The sequence below is a fragment of the Chiloscyllium punctatum genome, chromosome 36, assembly GCF_047496795.1.
Source record: "Chiloscyllium punctatum isolate Juve2018m chromosome 36, sChiPun1.3, whole genome shotgun sequence".
In the NCBI taxonomy this organism is placed as follows: domain Eukaryota; kingdom Metazoa; phylum Chordata; class Chondrichthyes; order Orectolobiformes; family Hemiscylliidae; genus Chiloscyllium; species Chiloscyllium punctatum.
In genome coordinates this window covers 10,506,981-10,532,603 of record NC_092774.1, presented here as the reverse complement: position 1 = coordinate 10,532,603, position 25,623 = coordinate 10,506,981, and the positions used below count along the sequence as shown (strand labels likewise).

General features: G+C 42.1%; 3 gene segments (V, D, J or C); all 3 read right to left on the bottom strand.

Annotated features, from left to right (window-relative positions):
* Nucleotides 1-4,094: 4,094 nt before the first annotated feature.
* Nucleotides 4,095-7,429, bottom strand: LOC140459991 (T cell receptor alpha variable 19-like). The segment is given in 2 exon segments: nucleotides 4,095-4,441; nucleotides 7,390-7,429. Coding segments are annotated over 2 exon segments (387 nt in total).
* An 80-nt stretch (nucleotides 7,430-7,509) lies between these two features.
* On the bottom strand, nucleotides 7,510-7,878 carry LOC140459990 (T cell receptor alpha variable 26-1-like). The segment is given in 1 exon segment: nucleotides 7,510-7,878. A coding segment is annotated over 1 exon segment (369 nt).
* A 2,283-nt stretch (nucleotides 7,879-10,161) lies between these two features.
* Nucleotides 10,162-10,636, bottom strand: LOC140459989 (T cell receptor alpha variable 26-2-like). The segment is given in 2 exon segments: nucleotides 10,162-10,513; nucleotides 10,623-10,636. Coding segments are annotated over 2 exon segments (366 nt in total).
* Between the last annotated feature and the right edge of the window lie 14,987 nt (nucleotides 10,637-25,623).

Here is a 25,623-nt window from a genome sequence, read left to right as displayed (position 1 = left end):
GTCACCATTATGTCGGGCACTTCTTCTCTATGTAGGTTACAGGTGAGGAATACTGCAGTGGCTTGGATTTCACTGGCCCACAGTTTATTCTCCAAGAAACGACGAACATGATGCAGATACGAAGTTCCTGCACAAACGTCTTCATTTATGCAATATCCCAGAACAAGTGTCGAGATGAACTGAAGAAGGTGTTATTGTCTCTCTTCACATCTCTCGCTGGGGGCAAATAATTTTGTCATGTTCGCCGTCGATCAGAGTGGTTTAGTGTGTAACACACTGTCTCCCTCTCAAAATTAAATTGCCTTTGTGCGTTCATGCTTCTGTCCTGGAATTATGGCCAGTCAGTTTTTCAGTCTTGACATACTCTGTTACTTCGACCAACAGAAAATAAAACTAGCAGAGGATGTATTTTCAAGGATGAGATACTAAACTGTGAACTATGCCTGTGAGGAATATGTTACACTTCCAGTGGTCCGGGCTATATCATTTGATATTCGTCTCTTTCTCTCCCGTCGCTCCTTCCCTCACAGTCGCCATTCTTCCGTTATTTCCTTCCTTCTTCTCCCTCATTCGTGTCTCAGCACTACCACATCTACTTCTTTGAATCGTTCACGTTGCCTTTCACTTTGGCACAGTCCTGATGAACAGCTCATTGCCTACTAAACAATGATCTCGATAGGTTTCATGTTTTCACTGGATCATACACTCCACGCCTCTCCTGGTAAAGCTCAGCTTTAGTTTCAGTCTTTCACAGTATTAGCAGTATCCAAAGAACTCAGCGCCCGCCACCCCAACGTCCCCACACAAAACCTCGACATACAGTATATTCTGCCCTTTAAGTCAAATGTCGTGCTCGTTTACTGAACCACAAAAAATCAAAGTTATTTTCATGACTTCCCAACGTTATGTTTTGATTAATATTATACAAGACAAGCCGAAACAATGTTTTGCTTCTGCTTTAGACAACAACTAACACAATTGTCAGGTCCTGATTGTCATTTCTCTCCTTTCCCTCTGTGAATATTCTTAATGGAGTAAGGGCACCATCTGGTGGTGCATTCAGATAAATTAAGTGCGACGATGTTCAGTTACTGCAATTTAATATTTCTGGTATTTATTCCACAATAAATATGATATTATCACGAGGACAAACAATTGCTCCTCTATTGCAAGTATTGTGGACATGATCATTGCTATTTATCTGTTTTGAATGACACTAAATAATTAAAAAGATATACATATATTTAAACGTGTGTCACATACTCTTGGGAATTGAACATCTCCACCAAGTTTGTACGTATTCTTCATGTTGGAGTAGTGTTTGGACTGATAGAAGTTTCAACATCAGTACAGGACGAAAACGTAACAGAAGAGATTAATTAAACACCGGCCTTTAATTTGCCATGTTCTTATCAGTGAGAGCACGGGGAAGTGGATCTGAGTCCACGAAAAGATCAGCCATGATTTTATAATGGTGGAGTTGGCGTGAAGAGCCGGACGGCCTACTCTTGCTCCAAGTTCTTATATTCTAATGTTATTATGATCGTCAACTGCGGCACACAGTTTTCTGATGAAGAGTCTCTGGACGCATAATTTTAACTCTGTTTTCCACCAACAACTGCGACCAGACCTGTTGAGTTTCGACAGCAAATTGTGTTTGGTTCAGATTTCAGCATCCACATGTCTTCATTTTATTGTTCTGGTGCAGACGAAAAAATGATATACAAATTAATGATTGTTCTGATAATATATTTGAAACTTCTGAGCAGAAACTGGATTTTGACAAAATCCACACCTTTTTGTCACTAATTTAATCTTTCCTGTGTTGCATCCTTCGCACAGTACAGTTTGTTCCAACAACTGATACAGGCAATCGAAAATTGCTACATCATCCAAGAGACGTTCCAGCCATTTTGTTGATCAGAGATTTGCGCACTGAATTCAGTTATAGCAGTGACCAGATATGAAGACCATCAGAAAATGCATCACCGTCCTTCAAATCATCAATACCCCAGCATCCAGATTGCGAACACTTAAATCCCGCTCCGTTAATCTGGACATGTGTTAGGATGCCGAACCTATGACTATTAAAGTAAATCATCTTCACTGAACTCGAAGGAGTACTAAAACCTCAAAGGAAATTTTTCAATGACATATTGAAAGTTTCCCTCCAGAAATGGGAGAGATTTCAACACGTGGGAGACCGCCGTTCAGTAAGAACTGACTGGAATTTCTTGCATCCAGGGACACAACTCTTTGAGAAAAGCCACGCCCGAGCTGAAAATTGGAACAGGAAATTTGGAAAGGAATGCCACCAATGTCGAAGCCAAAATGTAATTACAACTCCCTCAGCAATGGCCAAATTCGTGGTCTTAAGTGTGGATCTTGGACTTGGTCCGAGTCATGCCAGGACCCACAGCAAAGTGGCCAATGACAAGGAATTTTCTCGCTTGAAGTCGAACGCTTTGATGAGTGATTTGAGAATCAAGACCAATTTAGACACATTGTACCATCCACCAGAACGTGGTGGAGTGTCGCCTCTGTCCACCTGGGTAACACTCAGATGTGGTGTTCTTTGCAACGCAATTCGAGATCATGTTTTAGCAGCTATCTTGCAGAGTTGAGTTGTTAACCGAGCCATGAGCGGGAATAGTAACCTTCACAACGTGAACAAAAAGTGAAGATAATAATTGATACTATTTAAATTGAGTCTTAAAAAGCCTAGCATTTTCTGGAAAGCAAACCGTATTTGTTCCAATATGGCTGATTAATTATCATCTCTTTCCCTGTTGGAAATTTCTCTCTTTTCATTCACAGTTATTCCTCCATTTTATAATCCAATCTCGTGAAATGTGCCTTCATGCCTTGTGCGAGTCTTTTGAAGTCAACAGCTTGAATAAATTTGACGAGGAACGTCTAGTCAAATTTACCCAGGCTTCTGGAATACGGCGAGTTGAAGAGACGTTTTATGGGTGATGTACATCGCTGCAGCTCAGCGACTCAAAGCAGACCCTGCTCTGTTCTTTCATGCAGCACGTCTGATGACTACCATCAAATAATGACAACTACACTTTCTTCAGAATGAAACCCAAGACGACAAATTGAACCTTTTCAAACTTCAATGCCATGCATAGGATTGCAAGGACATTGTGACTGTCGACTTCCCAATATTTCGTCTCACGTGTGATCTGATCCGAAATGTTTCACTTTTTCCATAACAAAAGGGTGACGCTGATTGGCAGAATGTACTAACTCCTGAGGGATGCCAAGTCCCACGTTCATTTTCTATTCAGCAGAATCACACTTTACTGGATCGAATGCCCAATTTCAGGAAATTTACTTTTGTGACGAGCTACCAAAATAGTACTTTGTTTTTCTCAGTTATCACCGTAAGGAAAAGAGCAACCCGATTGTCTATACACAGCTTAAATATCCAAATGTGATTCGCTGACAAAGAATTAAGAAATTTGCTAAGAGGATTTAATATGTTCATTTCAGTTCAGCCGAACAACAGAAACCTGAGGTGACTGAGACTTTTACTGGCGGCTCTGACTCATTGGGCAACCGCTACTCAATGCTTTTAATTGGTTAGTGTGGTTCAGACATGAGTTACATCCGACCGAATTCTTAATATTTTAAAACATGTCAGCGTTATCCTTGACCCGTGAATCGATAACGTGCTATTCTGGAATGGTGAACGTGAAGTTACAGGGACAGTACTCAATAATCCACACTATGTTTGCCATTGTTCAGATTATTCAAATGTTTCATTATGAGAATCCTGTGGCAAATTATTCTCTCAAACTGAATGCGGCAGTTCCATTTTACTGCAGGATTTTGCTGTATCAAAACTAGCTGTTGAATTTTCCATAGCAGCTCATCGCTGTCACAGCATTTTCTAACATCATCAAATGCACATTTTTTTTTGTTTTAGATGCACGAAACTATTCGTTTATTTCAATAATGGATTTATAATAGCTAAAGATTTGTGTCCGAATGTCAAGTATCAGATATCACTGTGAGCTTGAGAATCGCTTCAGGTATATCCCGGATCTCGCTGTTTGCTGAACACACAATCATGGACAGAGAAGCTCTTAGAGTTTTTGTACAGGGTCAGCCGAGTTCTCATTCTCTGTGGGACGCAGTGCGCAGTAATACACTGCAGAGTCTGTTAGTTCTGTACTCAACACATTCAGCTTGATAGTGCGGTTCACAGCATCAAAATTCCAGGAAAGCCGGCCCAATAGAAAGTTCCCCGTTTTCTCGCTGTATTGGTCTTTCTGTAGCAGAAACTGCACGGATCCGTTGGAAGGTTGACGGTACCAGTACAGGTAATCAGTGTTGCTTGTGGTCGTGTAATTACAGAACAACTGCACATCGTCCCCCTCATTCACTTTGATTGCAGCCGGTGTTTGTGAGACAGAATCGCAACGACAAAGTCCTGGAAGAGCCAGGAGTTATACAAAATTAAATAAGGCACGACAATATACTTAACGTTCACAATTCGCTTTTGTACCTTCATCAATAAACCGGGAAATAAATGAGTGAAGTCAAACTAGATTCCATTTCATATGGGGTGATCATTTCCCATTTCATCTCGCGAAACCTGTAGTGAAACATGAAAACTGTTGGTGGATATAAAACTCTCCCCTCGGTAAAATCATCTGAATTGCCTTAGACCTGTCTGGATTTCCAGCCGAACTCTTCCACTGCCATTCGCTCATTTACATTCGCTCATTTCTGTCAGACAATGTTCATTGTTGGGGCAAGTTTAGATCCAGATTTTTTTTTATTTGGGAGAATATATTGTTGCTTCTATGCTGCGCAAAGTGAGTGAATAGAATTCAATTCTCAGCAAGGAGCTGAAGTACATACATAGACAGGTGCTCAACCTACCAGTTAGAACAGCTGCAGTTGTGAGGAGTAAACCCAGAGCTCCTGGCAACATGTTTACAGAGAGTTCACGGTGAATTTGAACAGAACTGGCTGAAGCCAAAATGGTTCTCGTCAAGAGTTGGATAATTCAGGTTGAGTAATTTCCGGACCTCTGCTCGTTGGACCATTGTTGACAAAGGCATCGTGTGAAAGCCAATGAGTACCAAGCTCCTTTGTTCTTCAGATGAGCCAATCAGCGACAAGCTCATTTGAGACCCACTTCATATTATGACTGATGTGATAAACTCACAAAGTTCAGAATACAGTTTACTGGATCAGGAAAGTTCACTCAGTTTTCTCATCACAGTTGCTGTCAGACCTGTGTGATTCTCTGGTAGTTTGTTTCTGTCTTGGATTTCCAGAAACTGCAGTCATTTGTTATTTTTGTTTCACCAACTGGAGTGATTAGAATCAGGTGGTTCTCATTGACTATGAGATCATTCATTGGGATTGTTAAATTGATGGAGCCCTGGGCAAGAGGTATAAATAGCAGATTTTGAGTCACCTCACTTCAGGGACAGACACCAAACAGGCTATCTATGGCCAGTGTCCTGTCCACATATAAATGAAGGGTGACTTGTTGACGAAATGTCAGTCTCTGTGCAGTTATTTCAAGAGCAAAGTAATTTTGTTCATCTATAAACAATAGCATGGACAGAGATTAAACTAAACGTTGCTATATATCGATTATTATTTCTGGAAGCATTTATTCAAATGGGAATTAATTCATCCTGTTCGAGTATGAGAACTGTGGTGTCTCAGGTAATAAAGCTGGTCTCGGCCTTCGACAGTCCCATTAGCTGATGCTAGTATGTCTGGGAGATTCTGATATAAGAGTGAGGAAATAAATAAAATATATTTAAATATTTTTTTTAAATGTAACAGTACAATCGGATGTTGCTTCTGATTCATTTCCTGGTATGATACGTTGCACATGCCTTTCATTAACTTTACTTTGTGCCATCGTAAACATAACTCCTGCATGAGTATCAAATACACGACAGTGCATCAAATACACGCCTCACCACCACATTGTCTCAGATTATACAAGGCTAACTGATTTCTCACGGAAAGAAAAGACATTCTGTTCAAGTCTCCTTCATTTGAATGGGCATGGTGAAAGGGCAGAGGTACATGCTAATGTAAATTTCAAATCCTGACTAATATCAATGTACGTTTACCAGGTTTACAAGTGACACGAAAATAAGTAGCATGGCAATTGGTAATGAGTACGAATTAAAGAGTCTATTGGAAGACAAAGACACAGACTGTTTCAAAGAGTATCTCTATACCATACTCTGGCGAGATCTCCAGGAAATTTTTAAAAAGAAATAAACAATTCATAAGTGGGAGGAAACGCAAATCCTGAATTTTCATCAGCCATTCTCAAGATGATAGCACGGTGGCTCAGTGGGACGCAGTGGTGTTTCATAAAACCAAAGGCACACGTTCGATTTCAGCCTCAGGTAGCTGTCATGATGGAGGGTTCACGTTCTCCCTAAAATTGCATGGGTTTCCTATGGGTATTCAGGTTTCCTCGCACAGTCCAAGGGCGGGCAGCTTAGGTAACTTAGACGTAGGAGATGCAGGGGGAGGTTGGGTCTAGATGTGATTTTCTTCAGATTTTTGGTGTGGACTCGATGGGCCGAATGGCGTGCATCCACACGGCAGGAATTCCATGTTTAGATGTGTATATGTATTGACCTTTTTAAAATGTCTTTATTGGTAGGCTGTAGGCACCGCTGTATGGCCAGCGTTTATTACCTGTCCCAAATTGTCCTGGTGAAGGTGGAGGTGAGCTGCCTTACTAAACTGCAGCAGTTCACCTGCTCTGGGTTCGACCTACAATGCCAAAGTGGGGACGGAATTATCGGTTTTGAACAAGTGAATGCCTATCAATGCTCTGCCAATCAAACGGGCTGCATTGTCCGAGATGGTGTCAAGAATCTAAAGACTTGATGGAGCTGCACTCATCCAGACAATTGGGGAATATTCCATCACAATACTGAGGTGGGCCTTGAAGATGATAGGCAGGATTTCGGGAGACAGGAAGTATATGTTACTCCCCGCATTAATCCTCATCACTGAGCTGCTCGTGTTGCTGCTGCATTTCTGCATTGTGTCCAGTTGAGTTTTTAATCATTAAAATCCGCACGAGGGGGACAGTGGGAGATTCGGTGAAGTTAGCATAGCGTTAAAGGACATGCCACTTTTCTTCATTCATGTTTCCTTCAACTGTGATTTGACCTGATCTTTAACACAACGCTTGCTAATTTTCACTTTCTTCCATGTTTTCTTCAACCGTTTCTCATCATTCTGCCCTCTGCAAGTATTATGAAAGTATCTCTCCACTTTTCCTCTTTTCCATCACACTTTCAAGTGTGCAAACATTTACTTCTTTCACCTCTATCCGCATCCCCAACTGTCTTCACTTCTGACAATCTTTAAATTTACCTGTTGCGTACATTCTGGTGGACTTTGCTGACATTTCCATTATCTCAGATTTTGGCGCCAAGAATTAGTAACACTGAAACTTCAAAATCACCAGACTGAAACTCCCACTCTGTGCTGGTTTTAGTACACGCTCTCCATCTGTTTGTTCCACTGTGCCTTCATTGCACAGAGATAGATTGCAGTATCATTCAGTCTGGCGTCTTTCACAGACAGTGTACTGAGCTTGTAGCCTCCACTGATTGAAGCAGTGATCCTCTCGGGCTGATCATTTTCCCTTTTGGCCATCACCAGATGCTGGGGTGGCTGGTTCGGGACCTGTCTGTACCAATACAGTGCGTTCGACACAGTGGTAACGGAGCAATTCATGGACACAATTCCCCCTTCACTAACAACCATCCACGAAGGATGTTGCGTTACATCGCCTTCTCCAGTCACATCCCTGGAAGTCAGAGTGGAAAACATCAGGAAGATTCTGCAAATTCGGAACATTATCCGATTGTAAGACCAGTAGCAAAAGCAATTGTCCACGGGGTTCTGTTGAGGAACTGGAGGCAATTGTTACATTTACGCAAGTAAATATCGAGAAAAATGCACACTTGACGTCTCGCGCAGATCTGCCTTGATGTTGGAGTTGCAGAAGAAGCTGAGTCTTGGTGTTTGCTCCTGAAACAAGCCTCTGACAGTGAAAGGTGCTCACGGTCTGGAAGGTCATTCCTCCTTCAGCCAACATCGTCAATATTTATCCCAGGTTCACACTGCCATCTAGTTGCATGAACAAATAATTGCGACATCCACATTCTCGCACCAATTACACTTCACGCGATACTACTCAATGAAAGCAGATATGTCCTCCTTCCCAGAAGAACACTGTGAGCAGCTGAGAATCTGCATTTCAATTTCACGTGCAGCATCCAACGATTTCAGACGATGTTCCTCCTGCCTTGTAATCAAAGCTTTATTCCTCAAGGCAATTTTTGATTAATGAAGCAGTAGAATCGAACGCTGCTTTTTCTGCCTTTACTGGGCAGATATATTATAATCGCATTTATTTAACTTTACTTTATCTTATTGTAAAGGTAACTCCTATATCTATATCAGATGCACTGTAGTTTGTCAAGTCAATGCCTCATGGCCACATTGTTCTGGACAATTAGAGGAAGGTGTCAGCATTGCTGGCCACTCCCATACAGGATTGCCAAATATTTTCAAAGGAAAGAAAACACAAATTGGTAAAGTCTCCAACATCTGAAAGGGAATGGTGTAAGAGCAGAGGTACGTGACAACGTGAGATCCAAATCCTGATACGTTTACAGATGACACAAATATAAATGGGAAGTGTTGATGATGATTCAAAGAGTCCGGAAGAAGACCAGGTTATCACCTGCTCCAGTGAGTGTGACTAGTGCGTACTCTGATGAGATCTCTTGCAATTTTGCAGCACCAAGAACTGAGTAATTTATGAGTTAGTGCAATACCAAATCATGAATTTCAAGGAATATTCCACAGATTATAGCATTGTGGCTCAGTTGTTCGGACTGCTGCCGACCAGCACCAAGCACTCAGGTTCTATTTCAGCTTCAGGTGTCAGTCTGCACATTTTCCCTGTGTCTGCGTCAGTTTCCTGCTGGTTTTCTGGAATCCTCCTACAGTCCAAACGAGTAGCTGAATTAGCCAGAGGCGATGCATGGAGAGTTTGGGTGTGTTTTTCTTCAGAGACTCGATGGTTCCAATAACCTGCTGCCATTCTGTCTGGATTCTGTGTTCAGAGTGCTAAAACGTTTTTTTTCAATTTGTGAGATGTGGGCGTCACTGGCTTGCCAGTATTTATTGCCCATTCCTAGTACGTGTTAAGGATTTCCTGGCGAGCTGCCGCCTTGAAATGCTGCAATCCACATGCTGTCTGTGTACGCATAGTACCATTGGGCAGGGATTTCCAGGATTTTCACTAAGCGACAGTGATGGAACGCTGATATATTTACTCGTTAAGATGGTGATTGGCTTCGATGGGAACTTGAAAGTGGTAGTGTTCCCATACATCTCCTGGCCCAGGAAGTGTTTCTGGGTTCGGAAGGTATTTTGGAATGATCGTTGGTAAAGCACTGCAGTGAAACTTGCAGGTCGTGCACACTGAGTGGCGGTAGTGGAGGGAGTGGAAGCCTGTGTGTGCTGTGCAAATCAAATGGACTGTTTTTTTCTTGGTTGGTGTCAAGATTCTTGAGTATTGTTGGGGCTGTGCCTTGTAATTGTGGGCATTCTTAGGGCAGTCAGGATTTACGTTACTCGCCACAATTATCCGAGCCTCTGACCTGCTCTTGTACCCAGTGTGTTTATGTGGTGAGTCTTGTTAAGTTATTTGTCATTAAGTCCCCCAGGGTGTTGACACTGGGGCATCCAGTGATGGTAACATCACTTTAAAGGAAAATCTATCATATTTTCGTCATGCTTCCTTTTATTGTGACTTATTTTTCACTTGCTTCCAGTTCTTCCAGTTCTTCTTCAACAGGTTCCCAACATAATGCCCACTGCAAGTATTATTAAAGTATCTCTATACTTTCCTTTTTCTCTATCATTTTTCTGATTTGCAAATATACATTTCCTTCACTCCCATCCGTATATCCAATTGTCTTCACTGCTGACCATCTTTAACTTTAGCTGGTCCACGCTTTCTGATTTATTTTGTTCGGATCTCCCATATTTAGGCTTTTGGGGCACAGAATTAGTCACAAAGATACTTCAAAATCAACATACTGGAACTCCCAATCTGTGCAGGTTTTAGTACACGCTGTCAATCTGTTTGTGACATTGTGCCTTCATTGCACAGAGGTAGGTGGCGGTGTCATTCAGTCTGGTGTCTTTGACAGTCAGGGTACTGGTTTTGTAATCTCCACTGATTGAAGCGGTGACCCTCTTAGGCTGATCATCATCTCTTTTAGCCATCACCAGATACTGGGGTGGCTGATCAGGGAGCTGTCTGTACCAATGCACGTTGGTAGTTGTTCTGGGAAAAGAGCAATTCATGGACACAATGCCCATTTCACGAACAACCATCCACCAGGGGAGATGCTTCACTTCACCTTCTCCAGTCACCTCCGTGGCCATCAGAGTGGAAAACATCAGGAGGATTCTGAAAATGTGGAACAATATCAAATTGCCAAGAACAATGGTGAAAGCAATTGTCCATATATCTCTGGTGAGGAATCAGAGAGAAATGTTATTCTTATAAGAATACGTACCTGGAATAATGCATGCTTTACGTATAACTCAGAACCGCCTTCTGTTAAAGTTGCAGAAGAAGTTGAGTCTTGGTTTTTGTTTCTGTAGTACGCCTCTCATACTCACAGTTGCTCACACTGTCTGGAAGTCACTCCTTCTCCAGATCTCATTTTCAATATTAACAGATGCGCACTGCCCTCTAGTGGCCTATACACGTAATTGTGACATTTACTCATTACAGTTCACTAGATACTGCTTAATGAAAACAGGTCTATCCTCCTTCCCGCTAGAACATGTGAACCGGTGAGATCCTGCATTTCAAATTCGTTTGCACTATCCAATGATTTCGGAATGCATTCCTCCTGCATTGTAACCAAAGCTTTCTTCCACACAGCGATTACTCTCAGAGAAATGTTCCCACATTCATCCTGAAATATCGATGTGTACTTGAAATTGTGTGAATCCTCAAACTGTTCCACTATGTTACTGGCAGGTATCACGTGCGAATCCATGATGAAAGGTAGAATCACCTTCATCTACCAGAGAAGGGGGAGTGGGAGGAAATTAGAAACATTTGGCCAATGTCATTGCTGAATGCAGACTACAAGATCCTGTCTGATGTCATCGCCAAAGAGGTCAGCGAGATCCACCCTGCCGTACCAGGTAAAATGACTTCAGGGTGCCTCAGTCTCCTCAGGGATTCAAACGCCTAAACGGATGACACGGGGGTGAATAACTGCCTCACCAGCCCGGACCAGGAGAAGGCCAATGACGGGATGGATATCGTACACTGTCATGCAAGACGTGCTCTCCAAAAATTGATTTCCGGAGGGAACCTGCAAATGGGTCTGACTGCTCTGCACTAACATTGTCAGTGCAGTCTCAGACAATGGGTGGATATCAGAAAGCCTCCTGATCAGATCCAGGGTCAAGCAATGCTGTCCACACTCTCTGGCCTTGTTCATGTGTTGTATACAGCTCTTTGTTGAGTACCCCAGGAAGAATATGAGTCTGAGAGGGGTGACTATTGCAGGCAGCGGAGGCCAGCAGTTCAAACCCTCCCTGTACACGGATGGTGTTTCGTTTCAACTGTCCTCTGGAGCCAAGGTCAATCGAGGCAAGAGTGGAAGCCATGTTCTTTGGGAATTGGGCCGACTGATCGTTTGTTCCGTTCAGCGTCAGAACAGAAAATTGGAAGTTGCTCAGAATAACATTCAGAGCATGCACAAAATATTGAGAGGAGCCCAGCACCAAATTAAAGCAGGAACTGGTCTTTTGGGAACACTGCGCCCTCAGTATTGTGGGTAAAAACCGGGTCATCAGGCCTGAGGTATTCTCTCTGTTGTTGGACACGGTGTAGGTCTGGCCCATTCCCTGAACCTGCGCTGTTTCACTCATCCAAGCCATTTTCCACTTTATCTGGAAGCCTAAGATAGATCGGGTCTGGAGGGACTCCATGTACAAAACTATGGGTAAGGGGAGTAGACATTAGTCAAACGTTGCCCTCATCCTGGGAGCCACTTTTTTGTGTGGCTGCATCAAGCAGTGTGTCGATCCTCGATACGTAAACATCAAGTTTCAATATGCACTGAGGTTCTACCTGCCCCCAGTGTTGTCAATGATGTGCCTGGCCTCATAGCTACCGAATTCTCCAAGTCGACAGACCATCCCGTGTCATCTGCCCTGCAAGAAGAAATTTGCAAAGTGAAACACCTTTGACCACCAGTCGATCAAGAAGTGGTAAGCACATAGCATCCTCAAGACACTGACAGAAAAGTGGATCATGTCCGTAGGTACCCTGAGCAGACGCTCACAGTAATTTCGCAAAATGCCTCCTCACCATAACTTTCTAACAAGTACCAAGGTATCGCTGGTCTGGTGGTGAGAAGGGCACTAACTGTCAGATCCTCCATGCACACCCAGTCAGCCCTGCACAAGTGCACACTGCCTTTGAAGGGTTATGAGGGATTAGACTGTCAGACAATTCCTTCTGGATTGTGACTTTGCAAATGGAGTCTGGAGGAAGTGCAATTATTTGTGTCAAGGGTCGGCTCGAACAGCTCTGTGACCCAGGGACGCACATCGAAGGACCATCAGGTTGGTGAAAGATGCTCTTTGATATGCCCGAAATGTGTTGATCTTCCAGAACAAGGAGTTGGCCCCCATGAGTATTGCAGACTGGCACATCCCAAGGTCACTTACATGGTCAGGGACACACTAAACCTTGGGGCAGCTGCCGCCAAGATGCAATGGTGAAAGAACACTGTCTGAGGTCTTTCTGCTGAAGGTAAATGGGGGTCTGTTCTATTATTGGATCCTGCTCGTTCGTGAAGTATTAGTATATCTTAGTACTGTATAAGTAAGACAAGTGTTGGTTTTCTGGGTAGATTCAACGTCCAATTTTTTTTGTTTTTGTTCCTTGATGTGCAACTATATCTAACTGAACTGCTTTTGTGACAATGCATGCAGACAGATTTGTAATGAATAAGGTACATATATAAAATGAAAAGAATGCATATTTATTTCTGTTAGGTACAACATTCCCAAAGGATGGTCGACGTTGATAGCTCATTACAATGAATCACTTCGTTGGGATCTGTCAGAAATCACTCTCCTCCGCCTCTCTCATATACACAGACAAATGCATGTGTGGACACACACACGCACACTTCATTCATCTCCATCTTCTAGTGGGTGTAATAGATTCTTTATACTGGTGTCTATAAGAAAGTTAAATCTGCAGAGTTTAGAGTAGAGGTGGAGTCATGGTTCGTGTGAAAACTGCAAGGTTGGAGGGTAAGAGCGGCAGAATTAGGCTATTTGGCCCATTGAATCTGTTCTGCCATTTGATCATGGTTAATATGCTTCTCGAATCCATTCTTCTGCCTTCTCCCTGCAAGCCTTGATTCCCTTATTGACCAAGAATCTATCTATATCTCTCTTCAATGCATTCAATGAGTTGGTCTCCACGGCTTCTGCAACAATGAGTTCTACAGATTCTCGACCCTCTGGTTGAAGAAATTCATTCTCATTTCAGGTCTAACGGGTCACTCTATTCAATTTCTCAGTATACGGCAAGTTTCAATCAGATTTCCCCATCCTTCCAAACTCCATCAAGTCGAGATTCAGAGACTTCAACCACCTCGAACATGACAAGATATTCACCCTGGGTTCATTCTTGGAAACTTTCTCTGAATCACCTCCAAGACCAGCACACCCTTCCTTAGAAATCAGAAACAAAGATGCTCACAACTTTCAAAATGCTGTTTGACCAGAACCTTACACATCCTCAGTCATCCCTACTCTTGCATTCTGATGCTCTCAAAATGAATGATGACATTTCATTTGCCTTCAGAACTGCCAACTCATAGAGTCATTCAGTACTGAAACAGTCACTTCAGCTGTGCTGAACAGACATCCAAATCTGATCTCCTCTCACTGATGTGCTTGCTAAGCTTAATATTTATGCCTGTGTGTGTGTGCACGCATCTCTGTGCGTTTTATATTCGTGTGCTTGTGTGTGTGAATCTTTGTTTTTCTATCTGTGTGTTTCTGTCTGCCTGTGTGTGTGCCTGCATGAGTATGTGTTTCTATGTGTGACGAATCATTGTGCGTTTCTGTCTGTGTCCTCATTTCTGCACTCAATTTGGGAAACGTAGATGGAGGTTGCTCTCTTCTGCTTGAAATGACATAATGTCGCCACCTGCTGGCGGATCGACGCAACTGCACGAGCGATAAATTTTTAATAAGGCATTTTTGTGAGGGATCCTCTTGGGAATTTTCTTGTTGTTTACTTTCTGATTTTCGGGGAATGGAGCTAAAACCAAGGTGCATTGATTAAAATTAAGGAGGCATACTGTAAAACAGAGATTAGAACATAGAACATAGAACATAGAACAATACAGCACAGAACAGGCCCTTCGGCCCACGATGTTGTGCCGAACTTCTATCCTAGATTAAGCACCCATCCATGTACCTATCCAAATGCCGCTTGAAGGTCGCCAATGAATCTGACTCTACCACTCCCTCGGGCAGCGCATTCCATGCCCCCACCACTCTCTGGGTAAAGAACCCACCCCTGACATCTCCCCTATACCTTCCACCCTTCACCTTAAATTTATGTCCCCTTGTAACACTCTGTTGTACCCGGGGAAAAAGTTTCTGACTGTCTACTCTATCTATTCCTCTGATCATCTTATAAACCTCTATCAAGTCACCCCTCATCCTTCGCCGTTCCAACGAGAAAAGGCCGAGAACTCTCAACCTATCCTCGTACGACCTACTCTCCATTCCAGGCAACATCCTGGTAAATCTTCTCTGCACCCTCTCCAAAGCTTCCACATCTTTCCTCTCGTGAGGCGACCAGAACTGCACACAGTACTCCAAATGTGGCCTAACCAAAGTCCTGTACAGCTGCAGTGGAAGGTATTCTGAGGCAGCTGAATTCATGGCATTGTTTTTGGCTCTTTGCAGAGGGAGGGAGAAAGAGGTATAGAAATGTAATTGTGACAGGAGATTCAGTCGTAAGGGAATAGATGGGCGTTTTTGTGGGTGGATACAAGAGTCCAGAATGGTCTGCTGGCTGCCGAGTGCTGGATGTATATGATGAACACCTGGCTTAAAAGATGGTGTACAGGAAGTTGTCACATTGCTCGGGCATTGGGACCGGTTCTGGGGGAGTTCGGACCTGCACAAACTAAACTGGTAACACTTGGGCACGTCCGGGACTGATGCTTTGGGCATTTAATTGGTTAGACTGGTTGAGGAGGGGTTAAACTCGTGTGAGAAGGGAATGGGTACAAGAGGAGTAGAGCAGCAAATGCAGAAAGTAAGGGAGATGTAGAAGCAAGACAAATATGACTAAGGAAAAGAACAGGAAAGGTAACGCTGCAGAAAAGACCAGGGGAGATGGTCTGAAATCCATATCTTTCAACGTGAGAAATATAAGTGGAAAAGATAGGACCTGTCACAGCAGGAAGTTGGAAGTTGTGTGTGAATTCTGTGGAGATGAGAGTGGTGCTAAACTGTGATGCTTCACTCACGAACGCGGGAATATTGTAGAGGAGAAGGCTGAGATACGGGCAATTAGGCTTGAAACGATTTAGGCTAGTAAGGAGGAGGTGTTATCAATTGTCGGAGGTGTGAAACTAGATAGGTCACCTGCGCCTGATGGGATTTTTCCGAGAATTCTCTGGGAAGATAGGGGGAGATGGCGGAGCCTGTGGCCTTCATCTTTGATTCGACATTATCTACATGTTTCAGGCCAGACGAGTGGAGCATTGCAAATGTTGTGCACTTGTCCAAGAAGGACAGTTGAGATGACAAAGCTAATCACAGACCAGTGAGCCTTATTTCTGTTGTAGAAAAAAGTTTGGAAAGGTTTCTAAGAGATAGGATTTATAATCAGCCTGCAAGCAACAATTTGACTGGAAAAAGTCAACATGAATTCATCAAGGGCAGGTTGTATTGCACAAATCTCATTGAGTTTATTGGAGAAGGTGACCAAGAATGTGGATGAGGGTAGGGCAGTTGATGTGTTGTACATGACATTCAATAAAGCTGTTGATACATTTCCACATGATAGGCTATTGGAGAAAATGTGGTGACATGGGAAGGAAGGTGATTTAGCAGTTTGGGTTAGAAACTGGCTTTCTGTAAGAAGGCAACGAGTGGTGATTGATGGAAAATATTCTGCCTGGAGTCCAGTTACTAGTGGTGTATCTCAAGGATCTGTTTTGGGACATTTTATAAACGACGTGAACGCAGGCATAGGTGGATGAGTTACTTTATTTGCAGATGATACTAAAGTCGGTGGAGTGGTGGATAGTGTGGAACAATGTTGCAGGTTGCAAGGATAAACTGCAAAATTAGTCTAAAAACTGGAAAATGGAGTTCAATGCAGACAAATGTTAGGTGACTCACTTTTGGAAGAATAACAGGAAGGCAGAATATTGGTTCAATGGAAAGATTCTAGGGAGTGTGGATGTGCAGATTGGTATTGAAAATTAAAAGGTATTGTATGCCTGAAAAAGTATTAAGGTAGATAGGTCCTCACGACCTTTTGGGATTTATCCCACAATATTCAGAGAGGCAAATGCACAACATGCTGCTGCATTGACAAACATCCTTGTATGCTCTTTGGATACAGGCATGATCCCAGAGGACTGCAGAATAGACAATGTTGTCCCATTGTTTAAACATAGTAGCAGGGAAAATTTAGGAAATTACACGTCTGCGAGTTTCACATCAGTGGTAGGGAAATTATTGGAAAACATTATCAGCGACAAGATCTTTAAGTATTCAGGATCAATTGGTCTTAAGCGTGATAAATAGCACGGTTTTGTGCAGAGGAGGTTGGGACTAATTAACTTGCTTGATTTTTTATGAGAAGGTAATGAAGATCGCTAATGAGAGAAATGTAGTTGATGTGGTCTACATGGACTGAATTAAAGCTTTTCTCAAGGTCCCTCACAGCAGGCTGGTGCAAAAGGTAACGTCACATTGCAATAAGGTGAGCTGGCAAGATGAATACAGAACTGGCTTAGTCATAGGAGACAGAGGGTAGCGGTAGAAGGATGTTTTTCGGAATACAGACTTGCGGCTAGTGGGGTTGCACATTGATCAATGCTCTGACCTCTGCTGATCGCGGTCTACATAAATGACTTGGAAGAAAACGTGACTGGTCTAACAAGTAAGTTTGAAGATCATATGATGATTGGTTGGAGTTGCAGATAGTGAAGGGGGCTCTCAGAGAGTATAGCAGGACATAAATCATTTGGAGGCATGGACAGGAAAAAGGCAGATTGAGTTTTATTTGGACAGATGTGAGGCGATGAATTTTGAAAGGTCAAGGACAGGTGGAAATTTAAAAGTGAATGGCAGAACTTGTAGGATTCTTGATATGTGTGAGGGATATGGGTGTGCAGGTGCACGGATCACTGAAGGTGGCAATTCAGGTAGATACGGTAGCAAAAAAAGGCTTATGGCGTGCTTGCCTTCATTGGAAATGGCATTGAATATAAGGATAGAAAGATATGCTGCAACGTTATGAAACCTCAGTAAGACCACGCTTGAAATCTTGATAAAGTTTTGGTCACACACTACCGGGAAAATGAGGCCGCAATGGAGAGGATGCCGAAAAGGTTTGCAATGATGTTGCCTGGTAAGGGGGAGTTTTAGCTAAAAGCGTATTGGGGCATAAGAGAAGCTTCCGGCCAGAGCTTCGTCCTGTGATGGACAGAAGTTGGGACAAAGGGGGATCCTACACTAAACAACCAAGAGTACAGAGCACTGGCAAGCGTTTACCACAGAGGTTATGGATAGCTTAGGTATACAGCACTTTAAATCCAGTGTGGATCATCCTGAATCCCAGCGAGCTTTACAAAGTTGGCATCAGACCTTGAAGACAATGTTGAGAACATACTTTTAGGATTACTTGAATGATTGGGATAAAGGCAGCCCATTGGTATTGTTTACCATTAGAAATTCCCCAAACGAATCGACTAAGTTTACTCCCTTTCAGTGAATATTCAGTCATGAAGTGAGAGGCCCTTTGAAATTAATTAAATAAAAATTGACAGAACCAAAGGCGGAGTTCTTGCACTTAGATTAGGTATCAGAGGTGAGGGAGAGATTAAACTGAGTTGGTGAGTTAGGTAACCAGCACCTGCAGAGGGCACAGTATAGAATGAAGCAAATGGCAGCTGAAAGCTCTGAGACTCGAACGTTTTCCTGAGGGGATAACGTATTAGTACTGTCACCAGTGAAAGGAGATCCAGTCAAAGCCTGGTCTAGTGGTCCCTATCAAATTGAGAAAGCGTTGACTCGGGCGAACTATTTAGTACAGATGCCTGATAGAAAGAGAGACGTATTGGGTATGTCATGTGAACATGTTTAAACCATAGTAAACTGGAGAGAAAGAATTAAAGAAACAGGTGTTAGTTACTGCCCCCCAGAGGGATGAATCAAATCCAGACGATATGGGGTTTGAAGTGCCTCAAAATACATTAAATGATGAAGAAGTCTTTCGGGCATGGGATAGATTAGTAAGCTATCTGTCTCAGGAGCATAGAATGAAGTTCCAAAATAAATTACTGCAGTACACAGACATATTTAAGAATCAGATGGGGAGGACTAATGCAGGAATAGACATAGGAAATGCTGCTCCAATAAAACAACACCCCTTATCGGCTTAATCCTTTCTAAACCAGACAGGTCCAGAAGGGGCTGGAGGCCATGCTCGATGAGAACATCATCGGAACAAGCCAGAGCGAGCGGACTTCGCTGATTTTCTTTGTTCCCAATCCGGATGGGACTCAAAAGTTCTGCGTGGATTATCAGAATGTCAACACCATTACAAATTCGGACTCATATCCAATCCCTAGATTGGAGGATACTATCGAGAAAGTCGGACAAGCCAGTTACATCACCAAGTTGGACATAATGTGTGATTTCTGGAAGAAACCTTTGTCAGAGTTGATGAAAGCAGTTTCTGCGTTTATAAACCACAAATGGGCTTTACCAGTTTAAAGTAACGCCTTGTGGAATGAAGAACGGGCCGGCCATATTCCAAAGACTCATCAAGAGAGTTGTGGCTGGTTGAACAAACTGTGCAGTCCATTTGGACCATGTAGAGAACTTTAATAAGTCCTGGAAAGATCACATGGCACAGCTGACGGAGCTCTTGGAATAATTATGAGAGACAAAAGTGGTAATAAACTTAAATAAAATGGAATTCGTAAAAGCAGAGTTGACGATCTTGGGACATAACAGCGGCCATGGAAGGATGACCCCAAGAAATGCAAAGAAGAAGACCATCGAAAAATTTCCACGACCAGCCTCGAAGAAAGAGCTGCTTCGATTCTTGGGCACAGTGGATTCAATAAGACGTTTGTTCCAAACTTCAGCAGCGTAGTGGCACCATTAACTGATTTGCTCAAGAAGAACACAAAGTTTAGGAGGACAGAACTATTCCAGGAGACTGTCGACTATTTGTAATCGATATTAAACATCACACCAGTTTTAGCTTCTCCAAATTTTTCAAAATCTTTTAAACTCAGCATCAATTCTAGTGACATTGGAGTTGAAGTGGTACTCCTGCAAGAACATGCGGTTGGGACTGAACTGCCAGTTGGTTACTTTTCGAAGGAGATCAACACCCACCAGAGGAAATGCGCCAGAATCGAAAAGGAACTATTGAGTTTGCTTCTGGCTTTCCAACATTTTAATGTGTATGTCATGATCAATGAGTCCGAGACAGTTGTGTACACTGACCACAACTTGCTTCCATTCTTAGAACGTTTTAAATATTAGAATATGAGACTGTTTCGTTGGAGTCAGATTAATTAAAAAATCATACATTTTCCTGGTCAGAAGAACGTCATCACAGATGCGTTATCACGGATTTAACTGATGGAGTTTAGGTGAGATTTGTCTTTATTTAATGTTTTATATATATGCAGATGTAGAGGAAGAAGTTAAGGTGAACTTATATTCAAGTTCCCTGTATGTTAGGATAATGCGTTTAGAAAGTAAAAAAAAAGGTATCTTTTCACGATTATAGTTAATTACAATAGTTTATTTTGTCTTAAGTGGGGAGTTGTGATGATGATACGGGTGTACTTTAGGAGAGTTAAAAGCAGCAGAACGACATTAGTGTTAGTGTTTAGTTACACGTAGGCCAGACTAGGTAAGAATGGCAGTTACTTGCCTGCAAAACATTATTCAAACATTTTTTTTCATTTCCTAAGCAATTGATTCACAGTAATCGTCAGACTCTTAATCCCAGATATTTACTTCTTTTAAATTCTACCATCTGAAATGGCTGGATTTGAATCCATGTGATCAAATCGTGATCTAGGACTTTCGGTTGATAGTCAGTGATAACGCTACGAAGACCATCGCCTCCCCAACTGTGGAGCTGCGTGCTGCTGCCATCCTTCTGACTGAATCCTGACATATTTTTGTTTCTTCTGTGGGTGCAGTGATGTCTCTCCTCCAGCAGAGAATAATAGGTTTGGGCACAAGACTGTTCACCGACGAGCTGATAACGTCCACATGCAGTGGTAAGCAAAGTGCAAGGAATTGGACCAGTCCTGGGAGGTCTGGGCACTTCTGTCATTCGTTCAAGAGAGTCCGTGCATGCATCCATGGACGGTGGAGTGTCAATCCAAGCTATGAATGCAAATAGAACTACAAATTGGAAAACTACATTCGAATTGGAAACAAGTGATTGATATGCAATTAGGCATACAATGAACGATGAAGGAAGCGATTGCACAGTGGTATTACAACTGGATTATTAATCCAGAAACGCAGGGAATATACTGGGACCCAGCTCCGAACTCCAACATGGCAGTTGGTGAAATTTCAATACAGTAAAAAGAAACCTGGTGTTAAGGGACCTATTGAAGACCATGAAATAACTTTTGTTTTTTCGAAAAAAAACATCTGTGTTACCAGATCCAGTTGTTACCTGGTGCAGAGTAGACAATACTCTGGACCCATACCAGCGTGCTTGAGTCTGAACTTCCCTCCGGGAAGGAGCAAACAAAATAATTTTAAGAAAAGGACTCGTGTTGCGAGGATCATTAGTGATTACTGCAAATCAATTTTGAATCACTGGAGATTTGAGAAATCCATAAACCAGTTCCTGTACGGACAAGAAAGCGGGAATCTAACTCAAGACAGTTTCAAATCAGAATGTGCCTTCATTCAAAAGGGCAATGCCTGTCGGCATTCTGAAATTAACCTGTTCAGAAAGGATCTAAGAGTGAACGCGACTTTGAAAGGAATATCTGAGTATTATGGTCAATTAGACGAAATTTGGAATTTAAAATTGATTTATGTTTGGTTTTATTATTTCAAAGCTGACGGAGTTTCATGAGGATACTTCAAACCATTCTTTAACTCAGCTCTGAAGTTACCCTGAGTCCTAGCATAAATAAATGGATTAATGCAGGAACTCATAAACTGCAGCAGGTATCCACTTTCCTGCTCAATAAACACCGACTGACTTAAAGTGAAACCTGGGAAAAAGGATACATTCGCAATTCGCAATTCATTCGTAATGAAAATTCAAGAATATGACAGGATGAACCTGCCCAAAATAGCGAATAGTAAAACAATGGACCTCTTTCATTTTTTCATCTCTAAATCCCTCTGATTTTCTCCACAAATCTGAATCCAGAGTCTTCTGTGGGCTCCATTAGCCACCACAATATGTCTGACAGTTAGAATGTTCAGCAATAAAATCAGATTAAATGGAAGATAAGTGGTTAAAATGGTACAAATCAAATCATACGCTGCCCATGCAGTCGACGCATAAAATATTAATTTTATGTCGCAGAACCAGGGTACATTATTAATTATGTAGATACGTTCAGTAATAAAAAAAACATAAAGGCAATTTTTATGCAGGTGACTGCAGTCACGATTCCAATCACCAACGCTGTTGTTCGTTCCGTGCAGTACTTCATTTTCATCTTCTGACATGCAATGGCCAGAAATCGATCAATGTAAAAGCAACCTTCAAACATGCTGAACAATCAGTAGCTCTGCAGGTGATTGCAACATGGACACTGCACACTGGAGTGATGAACGAGAAAGTTGCTGAGAAGTTAATTCCTGTAACTCTGTTTAATATTACAGCAGTTACCACGACCAGGAGATCTGCCATTGCCATGAACATCAGGTAATAAATGACGCAAATAGAAAGACTGCATTTTCTTTGGGAAAGGATCACAATCACTGTCATGTTAGCTGTCAGAGAAACATGCAGACATGTATGCAGAAAGCAGAGTAGTTTGAGCGTCTGAGATCAGCAGATAACTCGAACTGTTCTACAAAATTTTGAATGAAATCAATACGTTTCAGACATGAGCTTGAATTTGAAATTACCAATTAACATTTGGGCAGTTATTTCTACGTGCAAGCTTTTTGCGTAAGGGCGGTACCGCAGCATAGTGGTGTTTCACAGCACCAAGAAAAAGTGTTTGATTCCAGCCTAGGTTGATTGCCTGTGTTGAGTTTGCACATTCTGCTGATGTATCGCGGGTTTCCTCCAAGTGCTCCAGTTTCCACCCACAGTCTAAAGATTTGCAGGTTAGTTTGATTGTTTATGCTATATTACCCCATAATGTCCAGGAAACCATAGGCTAGGTGAGTTAACCATGATGAATATGGGTTTACGGGGATTTGGTGTCTCGGTCACAGCACACATAATGAGTCGAATGAGCTCTATCTGCACTGCAAGAATGTTATGATTTCTGATTTGAATATAAACAGACCATCGGAATATGAATGCAAATTCATATAATGACAGACACCTAGGCTTCTGGAATACGACGAGTTGAAGACACGTTTTATGGGTGATGTACATCGCTGCAGCTCAGCGACTCAAAGCAGACCCTGCTCTGTTCTTTCATGCAGCACGTCTGATGACCAACACCAAATAATGACAATTACAATTTCTTCACAATGAAACCCAAGACGACAAATTGAACCTTTTCAAACTTCAATGCCATGCATAGGATTGGAAGGACATTGTGACTGTCGACTTCTCAATATTTCGTCTCATGTGTGATCTGATCCGAAATGTTTCACTTTTTCCATAACAAAAGGGTTACGCTGATTGGCAGAATGTACTAACTCCTGAGGGATGCCAAGACCCACGTTCATTTTCTATTCAGCAGAATCACACTTTACTGGATCGAATGCCCAATTTCAGGAAATTTACTTTTGTGACGAGCTACCAAAATAGTACATTGTTTTTCTCAGTTATCACCATAAGGAAAAGAGCAACCCGATTGTCTATACACAGCTTAAATATCCAAATGTGATTCGCTGACAAAGAATTAAGAAACTTGCTAAGAGGATTTAAAATGTTCATTTCAGTTCAGCCTAACAACAGAAACCTATTTTAAAACATGTCAGCGTTATCCTTGGCCCGTGAATCGATAACGTGCTATTCTGGAATGGTTACGATTAAGTTACAGGGACAGTACTCAATAATGCACAATATGTTTGCCATTGTTCAGATTATTCGAATGTTTCATTATGAGAATCCTGTGGCAACTTATTCTCTCGAACTGAATGCTGCAGTTCCATTTTACTGGAGGATTTTGCTGGGTCAAAACGAGCTGTTGAATTTTCCATAGCAGCTCATCGCTGTCACAGCATTTTCTTACATCATCAAATGCACAAAATATTTTTTTTTTGTTTTAGATTCACGAAACTATTCGTTTATTTCAATAATGGATTTATAATAGTTAAAGATTTATGTCCAAATGTCAAGTATCAGATATCACTGTGAGCTTGAGAATCACATCAGGTATATCCCGGATCTCGCTGTTTGCTGAACACACAATCATGTACAGAGATGCTCTTAGAGTTTTTGTACAGGGTCAGCCCAGTTCTCATTCTCTGTGGGACGCAGTGCGCAGTAATATACTGCAGAGTCTGTTAGTTCTGTACTCAACACATTCAGCTTGATAGTGCGGTTCACAGGATCAAAATTCCAGAAAAGCCGGCCCAATAGAAAGTTCCCCGTTTTCTCGCTGTATTGGTCTTTCTGTAGTAGAAACTGCACGGATCCGTTGGAAGGTTGACGGTACCAGTACAGGTAAGCATTGTTGCTTGTGGTAGTGTAATTACAGAACAACAGCACATCGTCCCCCTCATTCACTTTGATTGCTGCCGGTGTTTGTGAGACAGAATCGCAACGACAAAGTCCTGGAAGAGCCAGGAGTAATACAAAATTAAATAAGGCACGACAATATACTTAAAGTTCAGAATCAATAAAACGAGAAATAAATGAGTGAAGTCAAACAAGATTCCATTTCATATGGGGTGATCATTTCCCATTTCATCTCGCGAAACCTGTAGTGAAACATGAAGACTGTTGGTGGATATAAAACTCTCCCCTCGGTAAAATCATCTGAATTGCCTTAGACCTGTCTTGATTTCCAGCCGAACTCTTCCACTGCCATTCGCTCATTTACATTCGCTCATTTCTGTCAGACATTGTTCATTGTTGGGGCAAGTTTAGATCCAGATTTTTTTTTATTTGGGAGAATATATTGTTGCTTCTATGCTGCGCAAAGTGATTGAATAGAATTCAATTCTCAGCAAGGATCTGAAGTACATACATAGACAGGTGTTCAACCTACCAGTTAGAACAGCTGCAGTTGTGAGGAGTAAACCCAGAGCTCCTGGCAACATGTTTACAGAGAGTTCACGGTGAATGTGAACAGAACTGGCTGAAGCCAAAATGGTTCTCGTCAAGAGTTGGATAATTCAGGTTGAGTAATTTCCGGACCTCTGCTCGTTGGACCATTGTTCACAAAGCCATCCTGTGAAAGCCAATGAGTACCAATCTCCTTTGTTCTTCAGATGAGCCAATCAGCTTCAAGCTCATTTGAGACCCACTTCATATTACGACTGATGTGATAAACTAACAAAGTTCAGAATACAGTTTACTGGATCAGGAAAGTTCGCTCAGTTTTCTCATCACAGTTGCTGTCAGACCTGTGTGATTCTCTGGTAGTTTGTTTCTGTCTTGGATTTCCAGAAACTGCAGTTCTTTCTTATTTTTGTTTCACCAACTGGAGTGATTAGAATCAGGCGATTCTCATTAACTATGAGATCATTCATTGGGATTGTTAAATTGATGGAGCCCTGGGCAATAGGTATAAATAGCAGATTTTGAGTCGCCGTACTTCAGGGACAGACTCCAAACAGGCTATCTATGGCCAGTGTCCTGTCCACATATAAATGAAGGGTGACTTGATGACGAAATGTCAGTCTCTGTGCAGTTATTTCAAGAGCAAAGTAAATTTGTTCATCTATAAACAATAGTATGGACAGAGATAAAACCAAATGTTGTCCCATATCGATTATTATTTCTGGAAGCATTTATTCAAATGGAAATTAATTCATCCTGTTCGAGTAGGAGAACTGTGGTGTCTCAGGTAATAAAGCTGGTCTCGGTCTTCGACAGTCCCATTAGCTGATGTTAGTGGG